Source organism: Corapipo altera, unplaced genomic scaffold (genome assembly GCF_003945725.1).
Source record: "Corapipo altera isolate COAL_440 unplaced genomic scaffold, ASM394572v1 67, whole genome shotgun sequence".
Taxonomy (NCBI): Eukaryota; Metazoa; Chordata; class Aves; order Passeriformes; family Pipridae; genus Corapipo; species Corapipo altera.
The window spans coordinates 2768927-2792238 of NW_020884906.1; the positions used below are offsets into that span (position 1 = coordinate 2768927).

The following is a 23312-nucleotide window of genomic DNA, read 5'->3' on the forward strand; positions in this document are numbered from 1 at the left end:
TTATTATTATTATTATTATTATTATTATTATTATTATTATTATTATTTGTAGTAAATGGTGCTTAGGTCCCCAGTGGAGAGCACCACTCCTTGGCTGTTAATACCTCCTGAGGCTCCCCTTACAGAGCTCCAATTTTGGGCAAAACCCTGATGTGATTGGAGAGAAATCTCTCTGCTCCAGACAGCCCCTGCCAAGCAGCAGGAAGGTGACAAACACTGGGCTGCTCAGTCCCCTCCAGCCACCCCACCAACACTGCCTCGAGCCTCAGGGTCGGTCACATCCCTCTGCAAATCCCTCCTTTGCTTGTCCCACCCCAAAGGGACTTTGTGTCCAGGACTGTTAATAAGTAGAGACCAGAAAGGACTGATCTGCCTCCTCTTGCTATTGAGGGGCACCCACACCAACATTTAATTCGATTTCTGGGGTCCTTTTGGGGTTTTGTCCTCCGAAAGTGGAAGAGTGATGGATGAGAAATCAATAGCTGGTTAATGAAAACACTCCTGTACCTTCCCAGCCCTGAAACCACAGACAAATACAATAAATGCTGAGAACTACCAAACACAGCAGGCTAAGGACTGCCTGACAAACCCACTCTCATTTTTTTTGGAGAGGGAGGGAAGAGGGGAGGGATAGTTGAAGGGGTGGGCACTTGCTGCCACGGCAAAGGTGCTTTTCCAGCTTCCCAGAGCCATCCATGGCACAGCAGCCCTGATCTGGTGCTACCCTGGCACTGCTGTAACACCCCATTGCCACGGGAGAAAGCAGTGGGTGTGTTTGCACCCTCCATCAGGCCTATCCCAGTACTTTGCAAAAGCTGAACATTTTTGGGTGGTAGCCTTTCTCCTGGCCTGTAACATGCACAGAATGCCAGTCACCCCCCAGCCATCACGGCCCTGCACTGGCAATGGATGCCAGCCTGGCAGCTGCCTCCTCTCTGCTCCAGCTGCTCGGGGCTTTTCCTGTGAGGGCCCCAGTTGCCTGTGATGGGATGGGGACGCTATAACAACCCTGGAGCAGCTCCACACTGAGAGGTGACACTGTCCCCCTCAAGCATCTGTCACGCCCAGACACGGGGGACAAGGCAGTCCCAGCTAGGCTTGGGCTGGGAGGTCCCCGTGGTGGGAGGCCACTGATTAAAGGATGAAAGCAGGAGGATCAGGTCCTCCCCTCAGCACTGGGGGTTGCACACCCTTACCCAGGCATTCCTGCCTGGCTGCCACCCCTCTGTGCCTCAGTAAATCCATCTCTGGGCTCAGGCAGTGGCACATCTCCCCTTGGGTGGGCTCAGGACCCTCACAGCGATGGTGGGCAGTGACTGACAGGCATCACTGCTCCTCTGCCAGCAGTGTCTGCTGCAGCTCTGGCACCCCATGGCCTGAGCATCACAGTTTCAAAGGCTGCAGCTCTGATGAAGCGGCACAAGGGACTCATCCTTAACTAAAGGCGGATGAAAGTCAGCTCAATTCGGCACTGGGCTGACACTTCAGTGAGAAAAAAAACCAGGAAATTTAGAAAGCTTGGTTTCAACAGCTTCCCCTGCCCCAGGGAGCTCAAAGCATGTGGAGAGAAGGGGCATGGCCCTGCTGCTGCACTTCCCAGCGCCGCGGGGAGACAGCGAGCGCTGGGAGGAGACGGAGGTGCCAGCTGTGAACTCCCCTTCTGCAGGGCATAGCCAGAAGCAATAGAGCAAAATCAGCAAAAGGAAAAAAACCAGGCTGCAAACGCCGGGGGGGGGGGGGGGGGGGGGGTGGGGGGAAGCGGCTGCGGTGCAGATGCCGGCAGAGGGCATCCACAGCCCACCGGCTGCTGAGCGCCTCGGCAACCCGGGGAGGGGCAGCGCCGGGAAAATAAAAGGAAAAAAAAATAAAAACAACCCCGTGAAAAGAAGATTTACGTGCTGTAATATCCTGGGAACTTCCCGCGGAGACGAGGCGCAGAAAACAGGCTGTGTCTGATGCTCTGCTGGGATGCTCTGAGGCTGTACCTTGAGCAGCCTAAGCTCCCCAAGCCCTCCCAGTCCCACGGGCTGGCTGCACTCAAGGGTAAAAAGAAGAAGCCTGAGCAATCTGCATGCCTATAACTTTTTTTTTTTTGTCATATGCTGCCTTCTCCATCAGTGCAGGTGCCTGTCCTGTGACCCTCCTTTCATATAGATTTGCTCACCCATTTATTCCAGCCTTGCAACTGCTCGGGTTTTTCTTTGACTTTTAAATCTGTGGCACAGTAGAATTTAGTTTTGTTTTCCTCTTTCAAAACCTTCAATCAATGTGTAAAAGATAACGGTGTAAAACTTTATGTCTCCGCTGCCGATTTTCATGGCAGTTTCCAAAGAGCCAGTTTAATCTAAAGTGCTGGATGTAAATACTACATTGGAGTTTCTGTAATGCTTTAGTCTTCTGCTGGCTTATACAACCTATAAAATACAGCCCTTTCTTGGACAAAAGCCAGGATTTTGGAAAGGGCCAAAGAATAAAAAGCAGAAATTACTTTGTCAGGAGATGGATTTTTTTTTTTTTTTTATGTCTTACATATAATATTGTCTCAGACCTAAACCCCTTTTTATGGCAATCTTTGGTGCAGCATCACAATTTCCAAGGGCATGGGAGGTGGGGGGTATCCCAGGGCTGCATCCACCACAACAGCCTGACCCCATTTCACCTCCATGCTTTGCTGCAGCCTGACACTGTGCATACTGTGCCAGCATGGCTGGAGTCCTGGTGGTACCTGCAGAACTCCTGCCCTGACCCTGCTGCCCAGCCACCACACCTGCCCTGCCACTGGATGACACTCAGGTTTGTCAGGAGCTGCTGGAGTCAGGCTGTGCACAGGCCATGCCCCTGACCTGGCTCTGGCAGCTCACAGAACATCAGGGCAGGTTTTTCTTGTTTCACCCAAAGGATTTTCCCCTCTCTGAAATGTGAAGTTTATTCCTCTTACCCAGGCAGGGCTGGGCAACAGGGAGCCAGGCTGAGTTTTTATAACGGGTCACTTCACTACATGAATCCATCCGTGAGCCAAAACTGTTTCTTACTGAAGCTGAATTATGTTTATCTTTTCTCAGAATAAGGTCTCAAAGGGATCTGCTGGAACAAGGACCAAATCCCTGGTAATGCCACAGTTTCAACACGTGTCAACAGCAACAGCCAAGATGAGATTTGTTACTGCAGTGGGAAGAAAACTCACTCTAGGGCTATGTCAGGATCAAAGAGAAGCTTATAATTAAAAAATAGAACCCTCCATAGCATCCACATGTGTTTTTAGGACAGTATGAGCATTCTATGGTGCTGACCTTTCTCAGAGGAAAAATCACTGCACCACGTGGTCTTTGAGGGAGGAAAAATGAGTCCCAAGAAGGACAAATCCTGGTGGGACAGGGATCAGTTTGCTTGCCAACCCTGACCTGCAGCATTTCTGAAAGTTGGACCTGAGCTTCCACGTGTCACAGGCTCAGAGTGACCCACACATATCACTCCCTGACATGGAGGGAGAAGTACTCCCCTGTGGCAAAGACTGGGAGGAAAAAAGCAAATCCATTACCCAGAAAATGCTCCCAACCCTTGTGCTCAGGTGAGGCAAGAGAAGAAGCTCCAGCCATGGCAGCTGCTTGAGAAAGCACAAAGTCCTGATGAACTCAAGAAAAGAGTTGCTCTAACAATCATTGCAACCCAGCAAAAAGCTTCCAGCTAATCCACCAGCCAAAACTGCACAATTCACAGTCACTGCCATGTGGGCCCAAGAAGTCAAAGCTGGGACTGTCAGGAGAAGAGTTCAGATAAACAGTCTGTGGGGTCCTGGGAGCACGCAGGGACACGTTTGAACCATCACCCTGAAACTCATCTTAAAGCCATATTTAGCACAGGTCTATGTGTGGAATTGGTCCCTTGCTGCAAGCTTTCAGCAGGGGTAGATGAATTCCTACCTCCAGGACAGGTTCCTTTTGCCCCACTTGGTGACAGCCTGGATGAATCGCTTCCTCCTGGTCTCCGCAGTGGCGAGGTCGGGCAGAGAGCAGCGAGGGGTCTTCATCAGCTCCAGTGTGGCTTCATCTAGGGTTAGGGAAAAAATGAGAAATCATGGGAAGGGGGGGCTAAGAAATCCCAGGGGGGGCAAAGAGATGGAAAGTGAAGTGCTAAGAATGAAGCAGAGGAGCAGAATCCATGCCCAGGAGCTCGCTGGGCACTGGCCCCAGCATCACTCGTGGTGACACCCACAGGTCACTGAGCCCCCTATGTCCCACCACTGGCAACAATTCCTGCTGGAAGCCCATCTCTTCAAAGCACCCTTGAGCTAGGGCTGCCAGAGGGAAGGGGAGATGCCAGCCCCTGGCTGGGGGTCAGGCACCAGCTCTGCTGTTGGGGTCAGTGGGCAGTTTTACTGATTTTAGGAGAAAATGCAGCAGGTCACCCCTTGCCTTACACTTTAACAGCTCTCAAAAACTTATGTAAAAAACCACCTGTGGCCAGATTTGAAGATATTTTAGAATGTATATTTTAAATTATTCTGTTTTGTTCTCTCTTGCTGAATTTCCCATTATTCCTCTGACAAGGAGAAACACTCACATCTAAATAAACTCCTTCTCTGTTCAGCTAGGAGCTCATTTGGAGAATGTTCTTATTCCTTCTTATTTATTTTTAAAAATGAATGAAAGCTTGAAGTGTCTATTCTCAAAAGCCAAAACACAGACATGTTATTTCATTCACCCCTTTTCCTGCTGACTCTACCTCTTAAACCCTGTGTTCATGAACAAAGCCACATCTATGACCTGCCCAGGGCAGCTGCCCCCCAGCCTGTTTCCAACACTCCCTCCAAAAATGCAAATGTAAGTCCATTCAAAAGGCCATCCTTGTTCCTGGGTCTCCTGCAGCTTGTGGTGAGGTGGAACAGAAACAATTGCACGTGCTCAATTAAGAGTGGAGAGAGCAAGTCCCAATGATGGGATGCACCCGCTGCTCTGGGATGTTGGGATGGATGGAGACCTGCCTGCTAATTAGCAGCTTCTCCTTAATCCTGTCCTGAGCAGAGGAAGCAAGCTGCCCCCACGGCAGGAGGTCACAGCCATGTGTCAGGGAGGGGAGGAGAGCAGAGAGGCTCCCTTCCCTGGGCTGGGATAATGCTGGCTTTCTCCTTCCCTCAATGAAGACATTGAAAGGAATGACCCCGGCCACGCTGGGCAACTCGAGCTGCTCCAGCCTGGCCTTGGATTGCTCCCTCCCAGCCAGATGTGCCACAGGGAAGCCACTCATCGCCCTGCTCCTGCTGGGCACTGGAGCTGCTGGGGCAGGAGATGGGCTCTGGGCTGGCTGGGGGTGACTGCAGAGCACCCACAGCCTCTGTGGCTGGGTGAGATCCAAGGAGAGCCCCAGGGAGCCCTGCCAGTTCCACAGGCACCCCTGACTCCTGAGCAAGAACAAGCAGTGCTGGGATGATGCAACACCATCTTCCTCCTTCCCCTGCCTGTGCCCCAGCAGCAAAGAACCCAAAATATCTACATACACAAATTGGGAAGCTTAAATCAGGATTTTTGTTCAATTCAGTTTGATGTTGCAAGTAAGGCTTTGAACAGGACAACTTTCTTTTTTTTTTTTGCTTTTTTTTTCTTTCTTTCTTTTTTTTTTTTTTTCGGAACACACCAAGAGCTATTTTAAGCACACCGGGAACCCCAAGGGTCTGTGGGTCTGTTGAAATAATTGCTTGCCTCAGGTTCTTGAAAGCACGAGGCAACAGAGCACCTGAGCCATGTAATTACTCTTAGAGCTGCAAACTGGGCCGTGTGTTACACCCGCGTGAGCTTTTCCTGGGGATGCTGCTGCTGCTCCACGACACGGTGCCAAAATCCCTTCTCTTCCATGGACCTGCAAGGAGCCATCCCTGCCTCCCTTTGCACTGAAGAGAGGAGGGATCATGAGCCACTGACCTAGGACCCCTGTCGCCTTGAGCCCCCCGAACCTCTGCATGGCAGTGATGGCCTTGGTGAGCATCTCCTGCGTCTGCAGCTTCCCCGTGACAGGGTCTGGAGGAGGCAGATACCCAAATTTTGTCAGCCAGTCCTGTGAAACAAGGAGAAGGGGGGGATGAGAAAAGGAAAAGAAGGAAATATAGACACAGGAAAAGATGCCCTGAAGGTCCTCTCTGTTCTGCTTGGAAGTACTTTCACATTTACATGTTTATTCCCACCTTCTCAGAACCGTGTGGTCTCTTCTAACAAACAGATGTGCCAGGATGGATCTGTACACAACTCTCCAGTAATGGGATCCATGATCTTCATGCACTCCAAGGGTGACATCTAATTTTCCTACCCTTTGATAGCAGTGGCAGTGCAGCCCCAGCTGGAGGTCACACAGGCACCCCTGGTTCTCCCCACAGACACTGGCAGCTCTTACTGGAACTTGCTGCAGGGCTGAACACAGCAAGGGCAGGAAAAGTGCCCATCACAGGGGACAGGCAATTCCACCTCCCTCGGGACCTCACTTCCTTAGGGAGCCTCCTTGGGGAGGATTCCTGGCTCTGATGGAGGAACCTCCCTGATCCGTGGCTGAGGTTTTGCAGAGCAGATGGGTTTTGCCATGTTTTGCCCAGCTTTGCATCAGTTGGACCTCTCTGACTGTCTCTGCTGGGCTTCAAACTTTCTGCTCTCCCCTGTGGGTGCTACAGTGAGATCACAGCTTCCCCTCAGGAGTTTCCTCCTCCCTGTTGGCACAGGAGACACCTCCATGGCCAAGAGTCCTTTGCAAGTCCGCCCATGTCCCCACACCAGCACCTTCTCACTGGGATTGCAGGGCATTAAGGGTGCAAACAGCTTGGTAGAGTCTTCCTTCACCCAGTGGAGATGAGCAGGGACACAGGGACAAGGACATCCCTGCAGATCAAGTCCTTTCAATGCAGCCTGATGGTCTAAGGACATGATGGTTGGACTTGATCTTAAGAGTCTTTTCCAACTTAAATGATTCTATGGAGATGGCTTGTTTTACTTCAGCCTTCACAACACCAGGATTTTGTTTGGAAATAAACCCAACCATAAAGTCTCCAAGCCCTTCTGAGCCACACAGTTGTCCAAGACCCGAGCATTGACACAAAACTGAGCCCTCTTCTCCAGCATTTCCACATTCTCTGCTTTAATCATCTCCCTGCCAGTTGCTCTAAAGTATTTAGAGCCAGGTATGGGTCTCCCTACCACCACAGAAAGCAGTGAGGACCAGTGGAATCCCTGCACATCCCTCTTTCCCAAAGCTTTGGCAAGCACAGCCATGTGCCAGTGATCCCCTGCCGTGGGCACCTCATTAAACCCAAACCCACTCTTTGATAGGAATTTGTCTCTCAAAGGACAATATACTTTTATGAAGGTTTTTCTCTTCCTCTTTTCAGCCTAAAACTGATGCAGAAAAAAAAAAAGAAGCCATAAATCTCCTTCTTCCAACTGCTTTTTAAATGTTTTGTGAATTATCTTTCTAAATCCTTTCTTACCTTCCTTCTCACCCCCTCCCTCAGCAGAAGGATGAGCAAGGAATAATCATACTGCACGCAGGGAATGCCATAAACACCTGCCCTCTATTTTCTTTATCTGTATCAAACATTGATCTGTCGAGACTCTTGAAGACTGATATTGATCCAGACTTCCACTGCAGTCAATACGCCACAAATGTATTGTGGTCAGATTAGTGCCAGAAGTCAGTGCCTGCTTATTGCTACAGTCTGAATGTCTCATAGCTTGGTGTCACCTACAGTGCCCACCCTGAATGCCACAGCATCCCCAGCCCCTCTCTGGCAAGCCCAGATGAACAGATTCACACTTTACAGAGCTTTAGGACAGATCTCCCCACGCTTGGTGTGACTCCCCATCGGGGAGTATGGACTGCTGTGCCAGGTTTCTCACCAGCAACTCCCTTCCCTCCTCACCCTCCTTCACAGTTGCCTTATACTAAGGAGGATGGTGTGCCCAGGAAACAGCTTATCTGGCCCCTTTCTTGTTGTTTGATGCAACTCCATTAGCCACCCCCTCCCTGGGAACATCTCAGCATCATCACAGTCTCCTCTTCCCATCGGGCTGAAGGCCAGCCCAGCGCTCTCTCCTCTTCTCCCTGCTGCTGTTTGTCCCTTTGCATAGCAAAAAAACATTTGTGACAGAAATTAGAGATGCAATTCACCCTTGATTCTTCGTGAGAAATTGGCAGTGACACGGAGGTCGGCAGCCGGCCCATCAATCGCTGAGGATGGTGGAGTTTAATTTGGTTTCTTCCCTGGCCATGGAGACAGTGTCATTTATCCTCTAATGACAGTGGAGACACTGCCACACCAGAGATATGCACAACTGGGCTGTCCTCAGCCCCTCCTGGAGACGGAGGCAGCAGCAAAAGGCAGGGGAAAGCAACGGCACAGGGGACACCCAGCAAAGGCCCTGTGGGCCTTCTCTCCTTCACAGAGAAAGCACAAACACAAGTGGACTCCCCAAAGCAAACTGGGGGCTCTGTACAGAAAAGATGGAACGAACAGACAGATATCACAAGTCCTTTGCCTGATCTACCTCGCAAGCACCGGTTTCCCTGCATGTGATTTTTCATCTAGATCGTCATGTTTATCCTGCCTTGCTCAGGTTCTCCATAATTTTTATAAGCCTCTGTGAAATTGCTCTCATTCATCTCTTGTCCAGTGTAGGGGTTCTGGCTGTTTTCCTCTCTCCCTGTAAGCAAAGCTGATCCATAACGTTGAACTTTCATGTTCCACCTTTGCTGTGGCAGAAAATTTCAGGAGGGAAAATGCAGCTGACTTGGAGACGAGAAACACCAGCAGGAATTGTCTGACTAATTATCTGTGTGCCTTGTGAAAGCTTCTCAGATATTCTCTTGTCCTTAATAATGCAAAAGCTAACCTTATAAACTTCCATAAATGAAAAAATATGAAAACATCTTCCACTGAGATAACTTCAACACGTTCCTGTCTTATTTCCATCTTTTCTCAACAAAACAAGCTTTTTTTTGCCAACTCTCATTAGCTTAAAATGTTTAAATGTAACAGTGATTTCAGCTGAATACTAAAATTCTATGAACATATTTCTTGCCTGAGCTGGCACGATAAAAACTTTTCCTTAAAAGTGTGCTGCACTAAATGAATTGACCTAATCCCATGAGAAGACTCAGCTTCAACAACTCTCTATTTCTAAAAGGAAAAAAATTGCTTCATCAGAGAATTCAGATTAAGCCAATGTCTGACCATCTTCCAGCTCCAAGAGGAGCTGGGAACGAGTGTGGCTGCACTACATGAGTCATGCCATTGGTCTGGGGCTCACAGGATCCCAGCTCAGTTTTTCTGGGAATCACCTCTTTGTGGCTCCTCATCTCTAAAATGGATGTAAATGGTATTTCCTGGGCTCCCACCTACTGCTTCTGTCTCCTTCCACTGGGAACTCTTTGGAGCAGTTCACACCCACGTCTGCTTTACCCTGATCGTGGGGGGCTGCTGGGCTGGATCCAGCCAACTCTTTTCACAGACACTGCCAAGAGTGGGCACACATGGTGGACTTGTGCAGTGCTGGAGTTAGCAAAGATGGGGCTGGGAGCCAAGACCAAGCCAAGTCCACACAATGAATCTTCTGATCCAGCTCCATTGTTCTGTATTCTGAACAATGCAGAATTAAAGGTTTCCCGTTGGCTCCGGTCCAGGGAGGAAAAAAAAAAAAAAAAAAAAAGAAGAAATACAGAAAGCAAAAAGGAAGAACTGCATGCCTGGCAGAGACATCCAAACCCACCCACTCCTCTGCCCCTCCTCTCCATCATGCTGGATAAACACAGCTGCCAGCCAGAGCTCTGAGTTGCAGCACATGCCCCTACAAACCACAGCTGGAATGTTTCTGGACAAAACACTGTCCCTGCATGGGGCTGGAGATTTCCCCTGCCCCACTGTGGATGGTGGGACTTGTGCTGTGTCCTTGGGAGTGGGGAAAAGCCGTCACAACATCTTGAACTCATGTGGCACCGGGAATGGGGACACCCTGGGTGCTGCCCATGCCCCATCCCCTGCAGCCTCGTGGGACCAGCCACCCACAGACATCACAACTCATGAAATGAAGAAAACTGGAACAGAAAAAAAAAAAAAAGAAGGAATTTTTTCCTTGCCTCTACGATCTCCAAATGGTTTGATTTTGCCCTTCCCATCCCACCATGGGCAGTACTCAATAAAAGACTAAGAAAGTCTTAAAGCAACTGCTCCAAAGCAGAGTTTTCCTTTAAAAAAGGGACTGTGTTAGTGGAGACACAGTGTTGTTCCTCCACGGAGCTCCTCCGTGTGTGTGGCTGGAGACAGACTGCCCACTTGGTTGGCTAAAAATAGACTGTATTGTTCTTTTCCTCGTCTGGGTTCCCATACATAATGGGGAAATGCCTGCTTCTTGCCTTCAAAAATGTTTAACGGAATCCAAACCTGCAGATTTTTCTCAGTTTTATTTTTTCCTTTGGAGAGGCACAAAGTTAAGAAAGATGGTAATGCAGTCATCTCTTCAACAAACAAGACCTGCTTCAGTTTGAGACTTTTTTTACTCCTTAACCCACCTGAATGGAATACCAGGCAGCAGCCAGAGACTTGGGCTTTCCATGGCCAAATGATGACCCAGAGAAAAACATTGGCTCCAGCAGCAGTGAGGCCTCTGGTATTACTTATTCAGAGACAATTTTCAGATTAAAATGGCAATTTCATTTCTTTCATCTCTCCACTTCCTTTGTATCAATACCCTTTTGTCCCAGAACCTACTTACCTGCTTCATTTTAAAATAGACGTAGATACTGTCCCTCTTTTATGGAAGATTTATGAGCTCTGTAGGTTTGCTTTTACAAATATTAATATTATATAAGCTGATGGGCTTATTCGACTGCCACAGGCGAAGAAAAGACTCAGTCAGCAAGTTTTCTTCCTGATGATTTCTTTCTAAGGGTCATAGGTTGGCATTTACAAGAACACAAACTAGTTCAGGATAACAAGGAGAGGATAAACAGGATAAACAACAAAACAGAAATCAGGATAAGCAGAAAAATTCTACCCAAGCCAGCTCCACACTCCTGCCTGCTCTTGTAGCATGAAAATGACCATGTTTCTAAAGCTTAGCCCCAAAAAATCGAGTTGCTTTTCTTTTTCTCTTGACATTGCATAAACTCAAGGGGGGAAAACAGCCTTAATGCTGCAGAGGCTGTAACATTCCCTTTGCTCAGGGGTGGGGATCGTTATCCTCAGTGTACCTGAGACAGGACACTGAGCTTTGCACCACCCTGCCAGACTCCCAGGCCAGCTCCACCCCATCCCATCCTTGCCAAAGGAAGAAACTGGGTTTAAATTCCAGCTGCTGTTGGCAGGGGTGCAAGGGACACCCACAGTGCTCTCCCTGGGGCTGGCAGTGGTGACACCCACGGGCAGCTCTCCCTGGCCTGTGCCACGGCCACCGGCGCTGCTCCAGACACCTCTTTGCAGCCAGTGACTAACACACCTCCAGAGACTCTTTGGATGTGCAACATGCACTGAGAGCATGCTGGTATGTCCCAATTTCCAAATTTTTAGGGCAGTCCAAGGCTTTGGCAGAAGCAGGTTTTCTTCCACTCAAAGGATCCCTTTCATTAATACTCCTTGAAAAGCTTTACCAAACTGCACCTTTTCCTCATTAGTCAAGCAACAAGTTGGTTTCATTCATTTAAAAAGGGTCTTGTCACGGCTGAGAGGTTGAACCCTTACCCTGACCTGAACCTGGCCCTTGACTTTCCAGCAGGAGCACGCTGGTCCCTCCTCTCCCCACATCCCTGACTGCAGGAGCACAAACCACCCCAGCACTCATCTCCACGGCTCATCTCCTTGCCTTCCATGCCAGATGACCACAGAAAAACGGGCTTTGTTTTGGTGGGGTCACAGAGGGGCGAGACAACTTTGAAAGCTCCCCTCCCTTTCCTGCTGGAAGTCCCGTTACACCCCAGGCTCAGCTGCACTTCACACACGCAGGGAAAGAAAATCCAAACATGCTATTCAACAAAATTAATGACCCAGATTACTAAAATAAAGCTACAACTCAAACATCCGGAACTAATTTCTAAATTACACTTCGCTTTATCTCTACAGCTACCATTAAATAGGGTGGAAGCTTTTAAAATAATAATAAAAAAAAAAAAGAAATTTTTTTTAAAAAAAATTAAAAAATCACCAACACCACATGCCAGATTAAAGGAAATTGCTTTGGGCTGTTTGAGGGTTTTTCTTCCAAGTTATCAAAGGTTTACAGTATTACAATTTTTACAGTCATTTTCCTGAGATCAAAAGACCCCAGGAACTACACCCGTTAATTAGAGCAACACATATGGTGCCGCAATCCTCGGAGGAGCGCGCTCCACCACGGAGCAGCCCCCGGGCCCCACGGAGCCAGCACTTCCCTTCCAAAGCTTGCCACGCACCCCTCTAATGAGCTATCGCACGCACGCAATCAGCTGATTAATTCATTAAGAGAAAAAACACCTGCAGTTCTGGATTACAACCAGGATTTTGGGTGATGCCGCCGCTGAACCGGTTTCGTTGGCTCACGCCAGAGGAGTTGCTTGAATGCAAACAGCTCTTTAATTTGAGCCAACGCTGTGCAGGGAATCCAGGGTGGAAGTTAATGCAGCTAATGATTTCCTCTCCCTACTCCTTGCTAAATGTTCCATTAGGTTAACAGCAGTGGCTTTGGAAAAGGCTGCCACCTACAAGTTCTGAAGACAGCGGGTCACCTGGCAAGGGACAGATCAGACCATGGGATGACGCTGGATCTGGGATACCCAGGTCATTAAAGATCCAGTGGACAGAGCACCTCTGCAACGGCACAGCTCTTCCCAGCCAGCAACTGGATGCCAACTTGGCACATCCTGTCAGACATGGTCAGGTCTTGCATGTTGCCTCAAATGCTTGTTTGCACGACTCTGCTCACGTTACCACTCTCCTGGGTGCTGGGGGAGGATGACCTCATGGGCAAGGTGGGTGCAGAAGAGGCTGTGGTGATCTGAAGGCAAGCTTCATCCACTCTGCAGTGGATGTTACACAAGGTGTAAGCATCTCTTTGGTTGGGTGGATACCCAGAGCCTTCCCAGAAACACAGAGTTAATCAAGTGATGTTGCAGAAGCAGAAGGAAATTCTCTGCAGACCACAGAAACAGCCTTTTCAACCCCTTTGAACTGAAGATCAAAGAACCAATTCCCACCCATAGAAGGCAGCAGAGCAGCGCAGTGCAGCACAATGTTTACTACAGCTGCTTTAGGTTTCTTTTCAGAGGACGAAAAAGAGACAAAACATATAAACAAGATACAGTTTATTCTGCATTTTCAACATAAATGTGTATTTTTCTTGGTGGAGATTTAATACATCAGGGCTTTAGGGAGTCCTTCAATCGCTGGATGTTTTCCAGCATGTTCTCAAAACTTCCACTCTATGGCAATGAATGATGCAAAAAAAAAAAAAAAAAAAAAAAGTGTGTAATTGAAGTTCCATATGACCATCAAAAAGCAGTCTCAACAGGAACAGTTTTTTGTTTTAAATCAGTCCTAGTTTTGCACTATGCTGCCTGTTGTGGTGAAGAATCCTTTGTCATCAACGAGTTATCTAGGAGGGAAAAGAAGAAATTCCTGGTGTCTGTTGAACTGTGATGGGAAGTTAGGTAAATGATTGAATCAGCATCCTTTTGCTACAGAAATAGCTCTAAACCATGTAACTCATCACTTAGCATGGTTTGTTAAAACAACCCTGCTCCTTCCACTCGTGTGTGGTTGGAGGCTGCTGGCAGTGGGTGCAGGAATCTCACCTGACAGCACCATGTCCTGGTGACAGGTTAAATTAAGTGTCACCAGATACAATTCTTACAGCATTTGTAAGCCCAGAACTCCTCTCCCCACGTACCCAGCTGCCATCCACACAGAGCCAGGGAAGAGGTTTCCCTGCTCAACACAGCGCAGTAAATCACAGTGAGAGGTTGCCTCATCCCTGAAGTCACATCCTCTCTGCATGAAGGAAAACCAAAGCCAAGACTTTGTGAATTCAGGGTTTTCTGGGCACAGGACACGGGACTACCTGTGTTTTCCCGGAGGATTTTGTGCAAGGCTCGTTGGAGTCCAAAGCTGTTGGGGGGTGCTGTGAGCAGAGCCAGCTGGACAGTGCTCCTCAGGAAACATCTGCTGGATGGACAGAGGGAACTGAACGTGCCTTGACCCTCCTCTCCCCACATTCCTCCACCATGTCCCATCCATACAGCAGGGAGGGCAGCTGCTGTGGCCTCCATCCAAGGGGGATTCCAGCATCAGGAGGCTCCCTGAGCCCTCTCAAACACTGGGACAAGGATGCCTGCCCCGCACGCAGCGGGGAGGCTCTGTCAGCACACAGATGTTTGGACTTTTAATTAAAATCTCCAAGCCTCCCGAGTATCTGACATCACCCAAGCAGACTGCACAGAGAACTTCCAAACACTCCTATCTTCCAGCTGGATTGGGACCAAGATGAGCAAGAAAATGATGAATTCTTTACAAAAAAGTACAAAATGCACTTTACCAAAGTGAGAATACACAGGGAGGTTCTCCAAGGGGGGGACATGAGAGGTCCTGGTTTTGTTTAATGAGCCTGTCCAGCTCATCAGACCCAAACAGCACGTTGCTCACAGTACATGGGGGAAGTCAGCGACAAACTGAGAGAACAATGGTGCTAATCTGTAATCTGTATTCTCTCCTGGTCTCGCCATATGAGCTCCTACTCCTTCACTTTCAATCATCAAACAAACCACATCTGGCAGTGAACTGAACAGACTGCCATACATCAAAACAAATCCTTGCTAACTCCATTTGCCAGATCCTTTGTTAGGACATGTCTTCTCCAGGATGGACCCCAGACTCGACTGGCCCGTTCACGTCTTTGTTCTCTCAGCCTCCGTCCCAGGCTTCAGAGTTGAACCTCCAGCATGGCTTAACTGATTCCTCAGTTACAGCAGCCAACAACATTTCACCCTGATGAACCAGCTCAGCTGCACATCTCTCTTCCACTCATGAGCTCTCAGATGAGTGGCTTCCTTCCTCCCCCTCAAAGCATCATGCTCCAGCTAACCAGGCTTGGTTTCCAAGATAACCTCAGGACACAGGCTGCCTGTTTAAATATGCTTGCAGTGTGGCTCCATATCCCTTTCAAGAGATGGCAGAAATTCTCCAGTCCTCTGCAAAGTGGGAATTCAAATGCTGTTATCACCATGCTCTGTGCCAGGACTGGTCCAAGGGCTGCTAACAGCAGCTGCAGTCCCTGAAAATGTGCCTCAGCAGCTTTTAGATCAGGACTTAGCTGCATCTTCCCACTTAGTTCCTAGCAATGAAAATATTGTGATGTTAAGAAATCCATAAATCAGAAGCTGTGCTGGGGTGTGAAATAGAACATCCATTTGGGAGAGAATTAAGCCCTACTTATGTCTCCTGTCCCTAGATCTATATGACTACAGGAACAACACATTTAATACCTGGTTGGCTTTGCTGCTTCTCCCAATCTCTTTAAAGCAGTGGTATTACAATGAGCTTTTCTTGTTGACAGGCTCTTTCTATTAGCTCTACAAGTGTCTTGAACAATTATTGATGCTCTGGGCAACTGGTGAACAGAAAAAAAAGGAGCCTTCTGTTCACAAGCAGGGCTATTAAACCAAAGGAAGCAATAATATCACAGTTCTCAGGCGACCAGCCCTCAGGTGCAAACCCCAGGAACTTTGCAGAAGTACTTCAGGAGCAGCCCACAGGCTGGATGGGCTGGAAGAAATCACCCATGGAACAGAGGCACATGGAAAAAAGAGCCCTGCATCACCACAGTGTGTTGGACAATTTGCTAAACATGACAAAAAAAAATCTTTAATTATTAAAACAAACTAACCAAAATGAATAATTTAACCTGCTATGACTAGTCCAGGGCATTTTCCTGTGGCTACCAAATGACTCTGCTCTCAGTGAGAACCGGTGTTAATCATGACCCAGGACCAAAGCAGCTTTGCAGAAAACAACCAGAACAGAAACAGAGAGCAAACAAACCCACAGATTACACTCCTCCCCAGAGGGACTCGAATATACAGTGCCTGACTTTGGCAAACAAGCTGAACCACGCAACACAGAGCTGGCTTTTACCAGCACTTCCCTCACCCCAAATGCTAATTTAAGGAGTAATAAATCTGCCTGTCTTTACACACTGTTATTTAGGTATTACAAGCCATGCTGAGTTACACAGCACCACCCATGTATGTACCAGACCCCCACAGCTGGGCAAACAGCAAAAACCAGCTGTGCTCAGGGCAGCTTGGCACCGTTTACTGGAGGAAGAGGGAAGCCACGGGCTACACAGTGACCCAGCAGCCTGCAGTTAGGGCACTTCTTTAAGCACAGGCATTTTAGGTGCTCAAGATCATCTCCAGGGTCATGTAAGGGGGAGGTTGAAGCCTGGGGCTTCAGGAAAGCCCTCATCCTGCAGTGTCCCCCAAAACTGAGGCTTGGTGGGGGAGAGCAGGCTTAGCTGAGCATCACCTCTGAGCAACAACATCCCTAATTAGGAGTCCTCCTTCCCAGCTCTGATTGCTAGCAGCAAGAAGCCTCAGAGATGCCTGTTGTGACTGATGGCACTGGCCACAGCAGCCACTCGGTCAGAGGTGACACATTATGCACAGGCTGCAGACAATAAATAATATTTCCATGGCTTTGAATGTTCCCTTGAAGAACACTGGTACAGAGTGTTGTTGTGACTCATGTCTATCTGAAAGGACAGGGGGCTGGGTAGGCAGGCACTGAAGGACAGACTGTCCTGATGTGTCCCCACAGAGCTTCAAACAACCCCTTTGGGAGGCTGGTCCCCCACGGGCACCAGCATCCCTGGGGCACCAACCCTGCAGTTCCTGCCAGCTGCCTCAGTGCCACATGCCCATGACCACAGGGTCACCCTGCTGCCACTGTCTTCTTCTCACCAGCCTGCAGACCTCCAAACTCTGTGTGATTTTTCACATGACCTTGGACCGGTGGGGGGCAACGCTGCCCCAAATCCATTGTGCAGGGAGGAGCCTTTCCCAGCATGATGGGCACCTGCCTGACCCCAACCATGTGCAGCACCTTGGATCCAACCCTGACCTTAATTACAACAGTGTCTCTTCAGTCACTGCAGTCCTGATCACACAAACATGGGATGTGGAAATGAAAGGTAATGCTTGTGATTTTACACATCAAAAGCCACTCCAGGGTGGTGATAAAGGCACAGGCTGTCCCCACCAAACCCCAGCCTGTGTCTCTGCACGTCCCCTCCCAGCACAGCTGCAACAGGCACAGTTATGCACAAGGATCATCTCTCCCCCACTGGGTAGAAAATGATGAAGTAAAGAGATTATAAAACTTACGTATTTGAAAAAGCTCTAATGGGAAAATATCCCCAATCTTCTGTGGCCTCTCCGTGGTGCTGATACAGCCTGACACAGCTGGAGGCATCCCTCACCTTTTTAAGTGTAAACAGCCAGACTTTACATACCTGTTAGAGCTATTTGCAGTGCAGACAGATATTGAGATTAAGGGGTTTCAGCTTCCCAGCAGTGCAGCCTATGCTGACAGCCAGGTGAAAGGATCCCATCCGGCTGCCCCAGCACCCCTGGTTCATTTGCTTTTTGCATCATAACCCATACAGCATAAGCAATAAAGGAAGATGGATGTTTCTATCTTGCTGACTCTTTGCTAAAAGTACACTTCCCCTCTGTGAGGGCTGTCAAGGCAGGACAAGGCAGATGGCTCCAGTTATGGGCAGCCACTGCTCCATGCTCATGAGATTTATGCAGAAATTCATCCCCTGTTCCCTTCCAGAGATCTATTCCAGCAGGAACGATGCAGACTATCTTTTGATACAAATCAAACTCATTAAATGGAGAGGTCTCGCATTCCTACATAAGCAGAATATGAAATGCAGAGAAACTCCTGGAACAGAGCATCCTGCACAGCAGAGCAGAAATCCATCTGGTAAATTGGATACATTTAATCACGCCAGGTTTGTTTTGCCCTTTTTTTTTTTTTTAAAGCCCCATATATTTTTACTTCTTCAGCATCACGACACGAGGTCTGTCAACACGTTTGATCGAAAAGGTCAAAGTGACCATTTGTATCATGTCACGAGCAGACTTGCTCTCCTTGTGACACCAGGACAGCTCTTCATCAGGAGCAGAGACATGCCCTGGCATGTTGAACGGGCCACCGCTCTCTCTGGCCATATATATCAAGTCCCTTTTGTTAACTAGATGGAAGCCAACCATCCAGACCTGCTGTCTCCTGCCCTAAATACCACAAGAACGATTTCATCTCCTGCTGAACCTTGTTCAGAAATGTAATCAGCACCATCCTGCAACTGCAGAGTCTGTAGGTGCTGCCAGTTGGACTAAAACTGCCCACAGTTTGCTGACACATGTATTTCCAAAGCTCACAAAGCTGGGCAATACACAGGGATTAGGATCTGCATGTGGCTGTGGTTGCAGCACCCTGGGACTCAAGGGCTTGGAGCAGTGATGCCACAACAGACAATGTTATGGAGAGAGGCCAAGAAAACCCGCCAGAGAGGTTGAAGAAGACAGAATGAGCATATCCTTGGAGGGACCAAGGCAAAGCACCAGGTTCTGCTGACTGCCTGGCAGAGGGTTTTGCCTCGACCACCAATGAGCTTGTTCATGCAGGTGATTAGTTTCTTCTTCCTAAAGAGCGGGGTGAATCCTGTTCCTCCTTACCAATGTGCCAGTTGCTTTGCTTGTGAAAGGAAAGATGTTGCTGTGCTCAAATGGCAGCTGGCACAGGAGAGCCATAAAAATATCAGTAAGTCTTATTCCCTCTTTACCACAGGAGCGAGTCAATTTGACCTTTCCAGACACCTGCCTCTTTCTGCAGCTCCAGCCCTGCCTTTCAGGAGATGTTTTGGGGTACATCCAGCAAGGATAGCACAGAGAGCTTTCAAGCAGCATTAAGCAGGTTTGATGATGGGACCCATCTAGCTGTGATAATAAACTAGCTCTGTTTTTTTTCCAGTTTTTGTTTCCTTTTTTCCCCTGTATGCCACAGCTGCTGGTGTAGATTTTATCCTTTATTTTCTTCCATAGCAAGGACACAGGCACTTCAGTGTGAACAGATCTGCTGCTGTGGTGCAATTAACCCACTTTGTCAGACAGCTGTCCCCGAGCAGGGCCACAGCAGCAGCCACCAAGGTAGGACATGGCTCCTTCCTCAGAGGGATGCAACTTCCAAGGCATAATAAGGGCAATTTCAACAATCAAGCCATTAAACCAAGTTAACCTTGTTCTTGGTAAAATAACCAATGAAATCAAAACACACACCCCTAAGTTAATGCAAATTTAAGCATATTCATGCCATTGCTAAATCTAGCAGCACCAAAAGGAACATTCTTCTAGCAATGGTAAAAATGATAATCCTCAGTGAGTGATAGCATCTCTGGCTCTGAGGCTGCTGTCCCACAGGGATACACAGAGCCCATCCTTCCCCCAGAGGGATCTCTCTGTGTCAGGAAGAGCAATGGCAAAAAGGAAGCAGGGAGGAGGAGAAGGAGGGGTGGGCTGGAGTCCCACTGCAGGGAGCATGTCCCCCAACTCCTGGGGAAGATGCCCTGGCCACCAAACCTCAGTGCCTCTCAGCAATCATCCACAGCAGTGCTTTATGGTCTGCATTATTGGCTGGCCTTTTTCCTGCTTAAAGCCTCAGGTTAAAAATAGACCAGTGGGTTGGTTTGGTTTTTAGTTGTTTGTTTGTTTTTTTAAATTTAGCTTTTAAATTTTTTTTAATTATTATTTTTTATCTTTTGGGCAGAACCTGCAGCTGACAGGCTGGGGAGGTGGCAGTGATGCTGTCAGCTGGCTGCTCATCAGCACACATATCAGGCCAGAATGGTTAACAAACTCCTGGAACCCCTCATAACCTTTGTTTCACTTCCTTTTCTTCATTTAATGCCATTATTTTTAAGTTCCTTGAGAAAAGCTGGGTTTGCATGTGAGTGTCCTGTGAATTTTCCACAGGTTTCTGTGAACAGGGACACAGGCAAGTGCCTGCATTTAATGAGGTTATGTCAGCTGGCTGTGTGGGAAGAGAGGAGGGTTTGCAAGAGCCTTTCTTTCTATTTTCTCTCCTTTATTTCATTAAGTGAATGCCTTTGGCCATTCTTTGCCTCTCCTTTCTGCTTTGCAAACAAGCCATTAGTGTGGCCTGGCACAGTGGGTGGCTGCAGGCAGAGAACCTGAGGCGTGCAGGGCTCCCCAAGGACCCCCAAATAAAAGCACTTGTGGTCCCAATGAAACAAAACTCCCCGGGTGGGAAAGTCAATTGGATTTTGCTACTGGGGACTGTGTTGCCCAATTCCCTGTCAGTGTGGGGACATCCCAGCCAGCACAGGGGGACAAAGACCAGCCAAGTCTGACAAGGAGAGGGACAAAGCCAGCAGAAACCTTTGTCAGCTGTGTTACCATTAAGGCAGAGCCATGGCAGGGTGCTTAGATGCAGCAGGGGCTGGGCAGGGTGAATTTTACTTGATGTGGCAAAGAAATTGAGGTGGTGCATGGCTCCCCTTCCCCTGCACATCCAATTAAAAATGAACAGGCATCTGCTGCATCTTTGCCTTCTCCTTGCTCCCCTGGATTAGCCCCACCATGAGCAACACAAGGCTTCTCCACTAACCAGGTACAGCAGGAGCAGAACAAGCACAGGAGAAGAAATAACTGAGCTGCTGCAAAGGTGAAGTTACTCCACATCAGCCAAAGCCCCTTCCTCTGCCACTGCTCTTGGACTGACAGCCCAGAGGGAGGTGGCTTCTCCCAGCCTGTGCTGATCTGTCATCCCAACACTTCATTTTGACCTGTCTCTTTCCCTGCTTTAACACAAAGTCCTCGCTTGACTTTGGCCAATCCATCCATCAGGCTGAGCTTTCAAAGCAATAAAGGAAGATGTCCAAAGTCCATCTAGCAGACAAGGGAAGAAATCCTGCAGGCAGGACTTGCCGCAAGGCAGGACAGCATTGTGATGTATATATTCTGTGAATTAATGCCTTTTAGCTCAGCTAGTAAGACTTGAATCTTTTCCAGCCCACAGGCTCGTGGCTTTACTGAGAAGCAAGTATTGACTTTGAAAAAGGCCAAGATAATTTTATGACCATCAGGAATATTTCAAGCTATACAAAGCCACATAATGGCAATGGGCAGGGGGAGGGAGAGGGAAGAAAGAAATCAAATCAGTTCATATATATCAGGTTTTAATTACTGACTGACAACAGCCAGGAAGGAATCTTTCCTTTCAGAAGCAGCATTTCATACACTGTTATGGACAGGGCTGGCAGGAGCCAAGAGCACATCTGCCCTTCATGGGACAGGCTCAGAGTTGGAGCAGTGAGAACTGTGCTCCCACCAGAGCTCCTGGAGCCAGTGTCCTTCACTGGCAACCCTCCTCTCCACCACCACACTGGACTCACGAGTCCAGCTGCATACCAGGGTGGAAAGACACGTTTCTCCCCACAAACTGCCCAAATAAAGAGGGCAAGGCACCAGTATGGAGCTTACACCAGAGCTCCAGAGGAAAACTGGGAGAAAACACACAGGAGACAGTTTCTCTGCAACCAACTCAGGAAAAAAGGAAAGATAATTGGGTGGAGAAGCTAAAGAATCAAACAAGAGCCCAAATATATCAGATTAATTGGAGGAGGAGCACTGCACTGGGCAGGGATGGAGCTGAGTGCTCCTCCCCACCCACCCCTGCAGAGGGACAGCTGAACTCCAAGTCCTTGTCATGGTGAGGAGTACAGAAGTTAGAAGATTGTATTTTTCTCTCAATTCCATGGCTATAAAGTGCCTTTCTCTGGAAGGCCACCACTGAACAAAATCTGGCACTTCATGGGTTGGCAGGTTTTGGGGCGGGCAAAGAAAGGGTGAAACCTCAGCTCCTCCAAGACCAGTGCAAAACTCCCACAGCTCAAAAGGAGCCAGGATTTCTCCCCCACCCAGGTCTGAGGAGTCCCTTTCCTTCTCCATTCCCCACCTCCCCAGTCAGACCCAGCCTCAGCCACGGCCACAGCTCACACCACGTGGGGAGTACAAACATGCCAGCAGAAGGCGTCCTTGGATGGATGGATGGAGAGGGAGGAACAGAAGGAAATCTATTTGGGTTGCTCTGACACAATTTAATCTGACTAAAAGCCACCACCACAAAGGCAGCAGCAGGCGGGTGCCCACAGTAACCCCACTTTAATGGACTTTTTGTTTGCTCCATGTATAAGTGAGCACATTGAATGCCATCATCTTGTACTATAAGCAGCATTAAAGCAGCTTCCTGGCTCTCAGGGCATGAGGGGCTGATAACTCAGCCTGGGGGCCCACACCTTGGGATGCCAGGGTGGGCAGGCACCACCAGGTCACACCCAAAGCCTGGCACGTGGAAAAGCAGCCCGTGAGGGGGGTTAGGAAGTGCAAGGAGAAGGCAAGAGGCAAGCATTGCACACTCTGATAAAGACATCACAGACTGCGTGGTAAGAGGAGGCAAGTGTCAGCCGAGAGCAGACAGACCCCGGTGAAGATCTGGCTAAACAGAAAATTGCAGCAGTGACCTGCATTCCAGGGATTACCAAAGCAAAGGTAGCTTCAAGAAGGAACTGGTGCTGGGATAAGCCATGGATGCTGCCAAGTCTGCACAAGCCCACCACCTCCTGCTGCCCTTCAACCCCCAGGCTGGGGGACAGGCACATTGCAAGAGGCAGGGGGCTTTCCACAGCACGCTGTGCCAGCCAGGAGCATCACTCATGCAGTTATTCACTCCCTCCCCAGCATGCCCCATGTGCAGCATCTGCATCCTACCTGGTCTGCCCACAAAACCATCAGGATTCCCCCCAGTGGTTAGGTATTGACAGACAGGCAGGTGGCCCCTTGCTCCCCTGCCTTTGCACCCACTGCCTCATCCTCCTGACTGTTCCCAGCACATTGGAGATGATCCCTGACACCTTGAGCAGCCTGATGAGAGCATTCCCAACAATAAATCCACCACCACAGCAAAACTATTAGGAGAAGGCAAGCAAGCTCGTTGGACAAGAAAACTTCCATCAAACAACTACAAGCAGAATAATTTCAAGACATATTTGACCTGAACAGCAAGAGAAGTCACATGAGTGTGTGGCTCAGGCCTCCCCCTGTTGCTGGAGGCTCCACTGGTTCCCCACATGAGCAGGGTTGAGCACCCTCCTGGCCAGCACAGGGAGGACACACCAGGCAGATGCCAGCTGTCCAGTCACACAAGGACAGCAGAGGTAAAGCCAAAATTCCCT

General features: G+C 48.8%; 1 protein-coding gene across 2 annotated transcripts in view; it reads right to left on the minus strand.

Moving 5' to 3' along the window:
* Nucleotides 1–23312, minus strand: part of MMP17 (matrix metallopeptidase 17) — a 61708-nt gene that overhangs the window by 17073 nt on the left and 21323 nt on the right. Inside the window, exons 1-3 of one of the 2 annotated variants that reach the window (XM_027652310.1) lie at nt 9423–9506; nt 5916–6048; nt 3921–4047 (exon numbers count right to left, since the gene is read on the minus strand). In XM_027652310.1, the coding sequence (XP_027508111.1) occupies nt 3921–4047; nt 5916–5979 (191 nt within the window). In that variant the 5' untranslated portion in view covers nt 5980–6048; nt 9423–9506. Of the gene's footprint in view, nt 1–3920; nt 4048–5915; nt 6049–9422; nt 9507–23312 lie in introns of those variants that run through there. The other variant, XM_027652309.1, reaches the window with a different exon arrangement.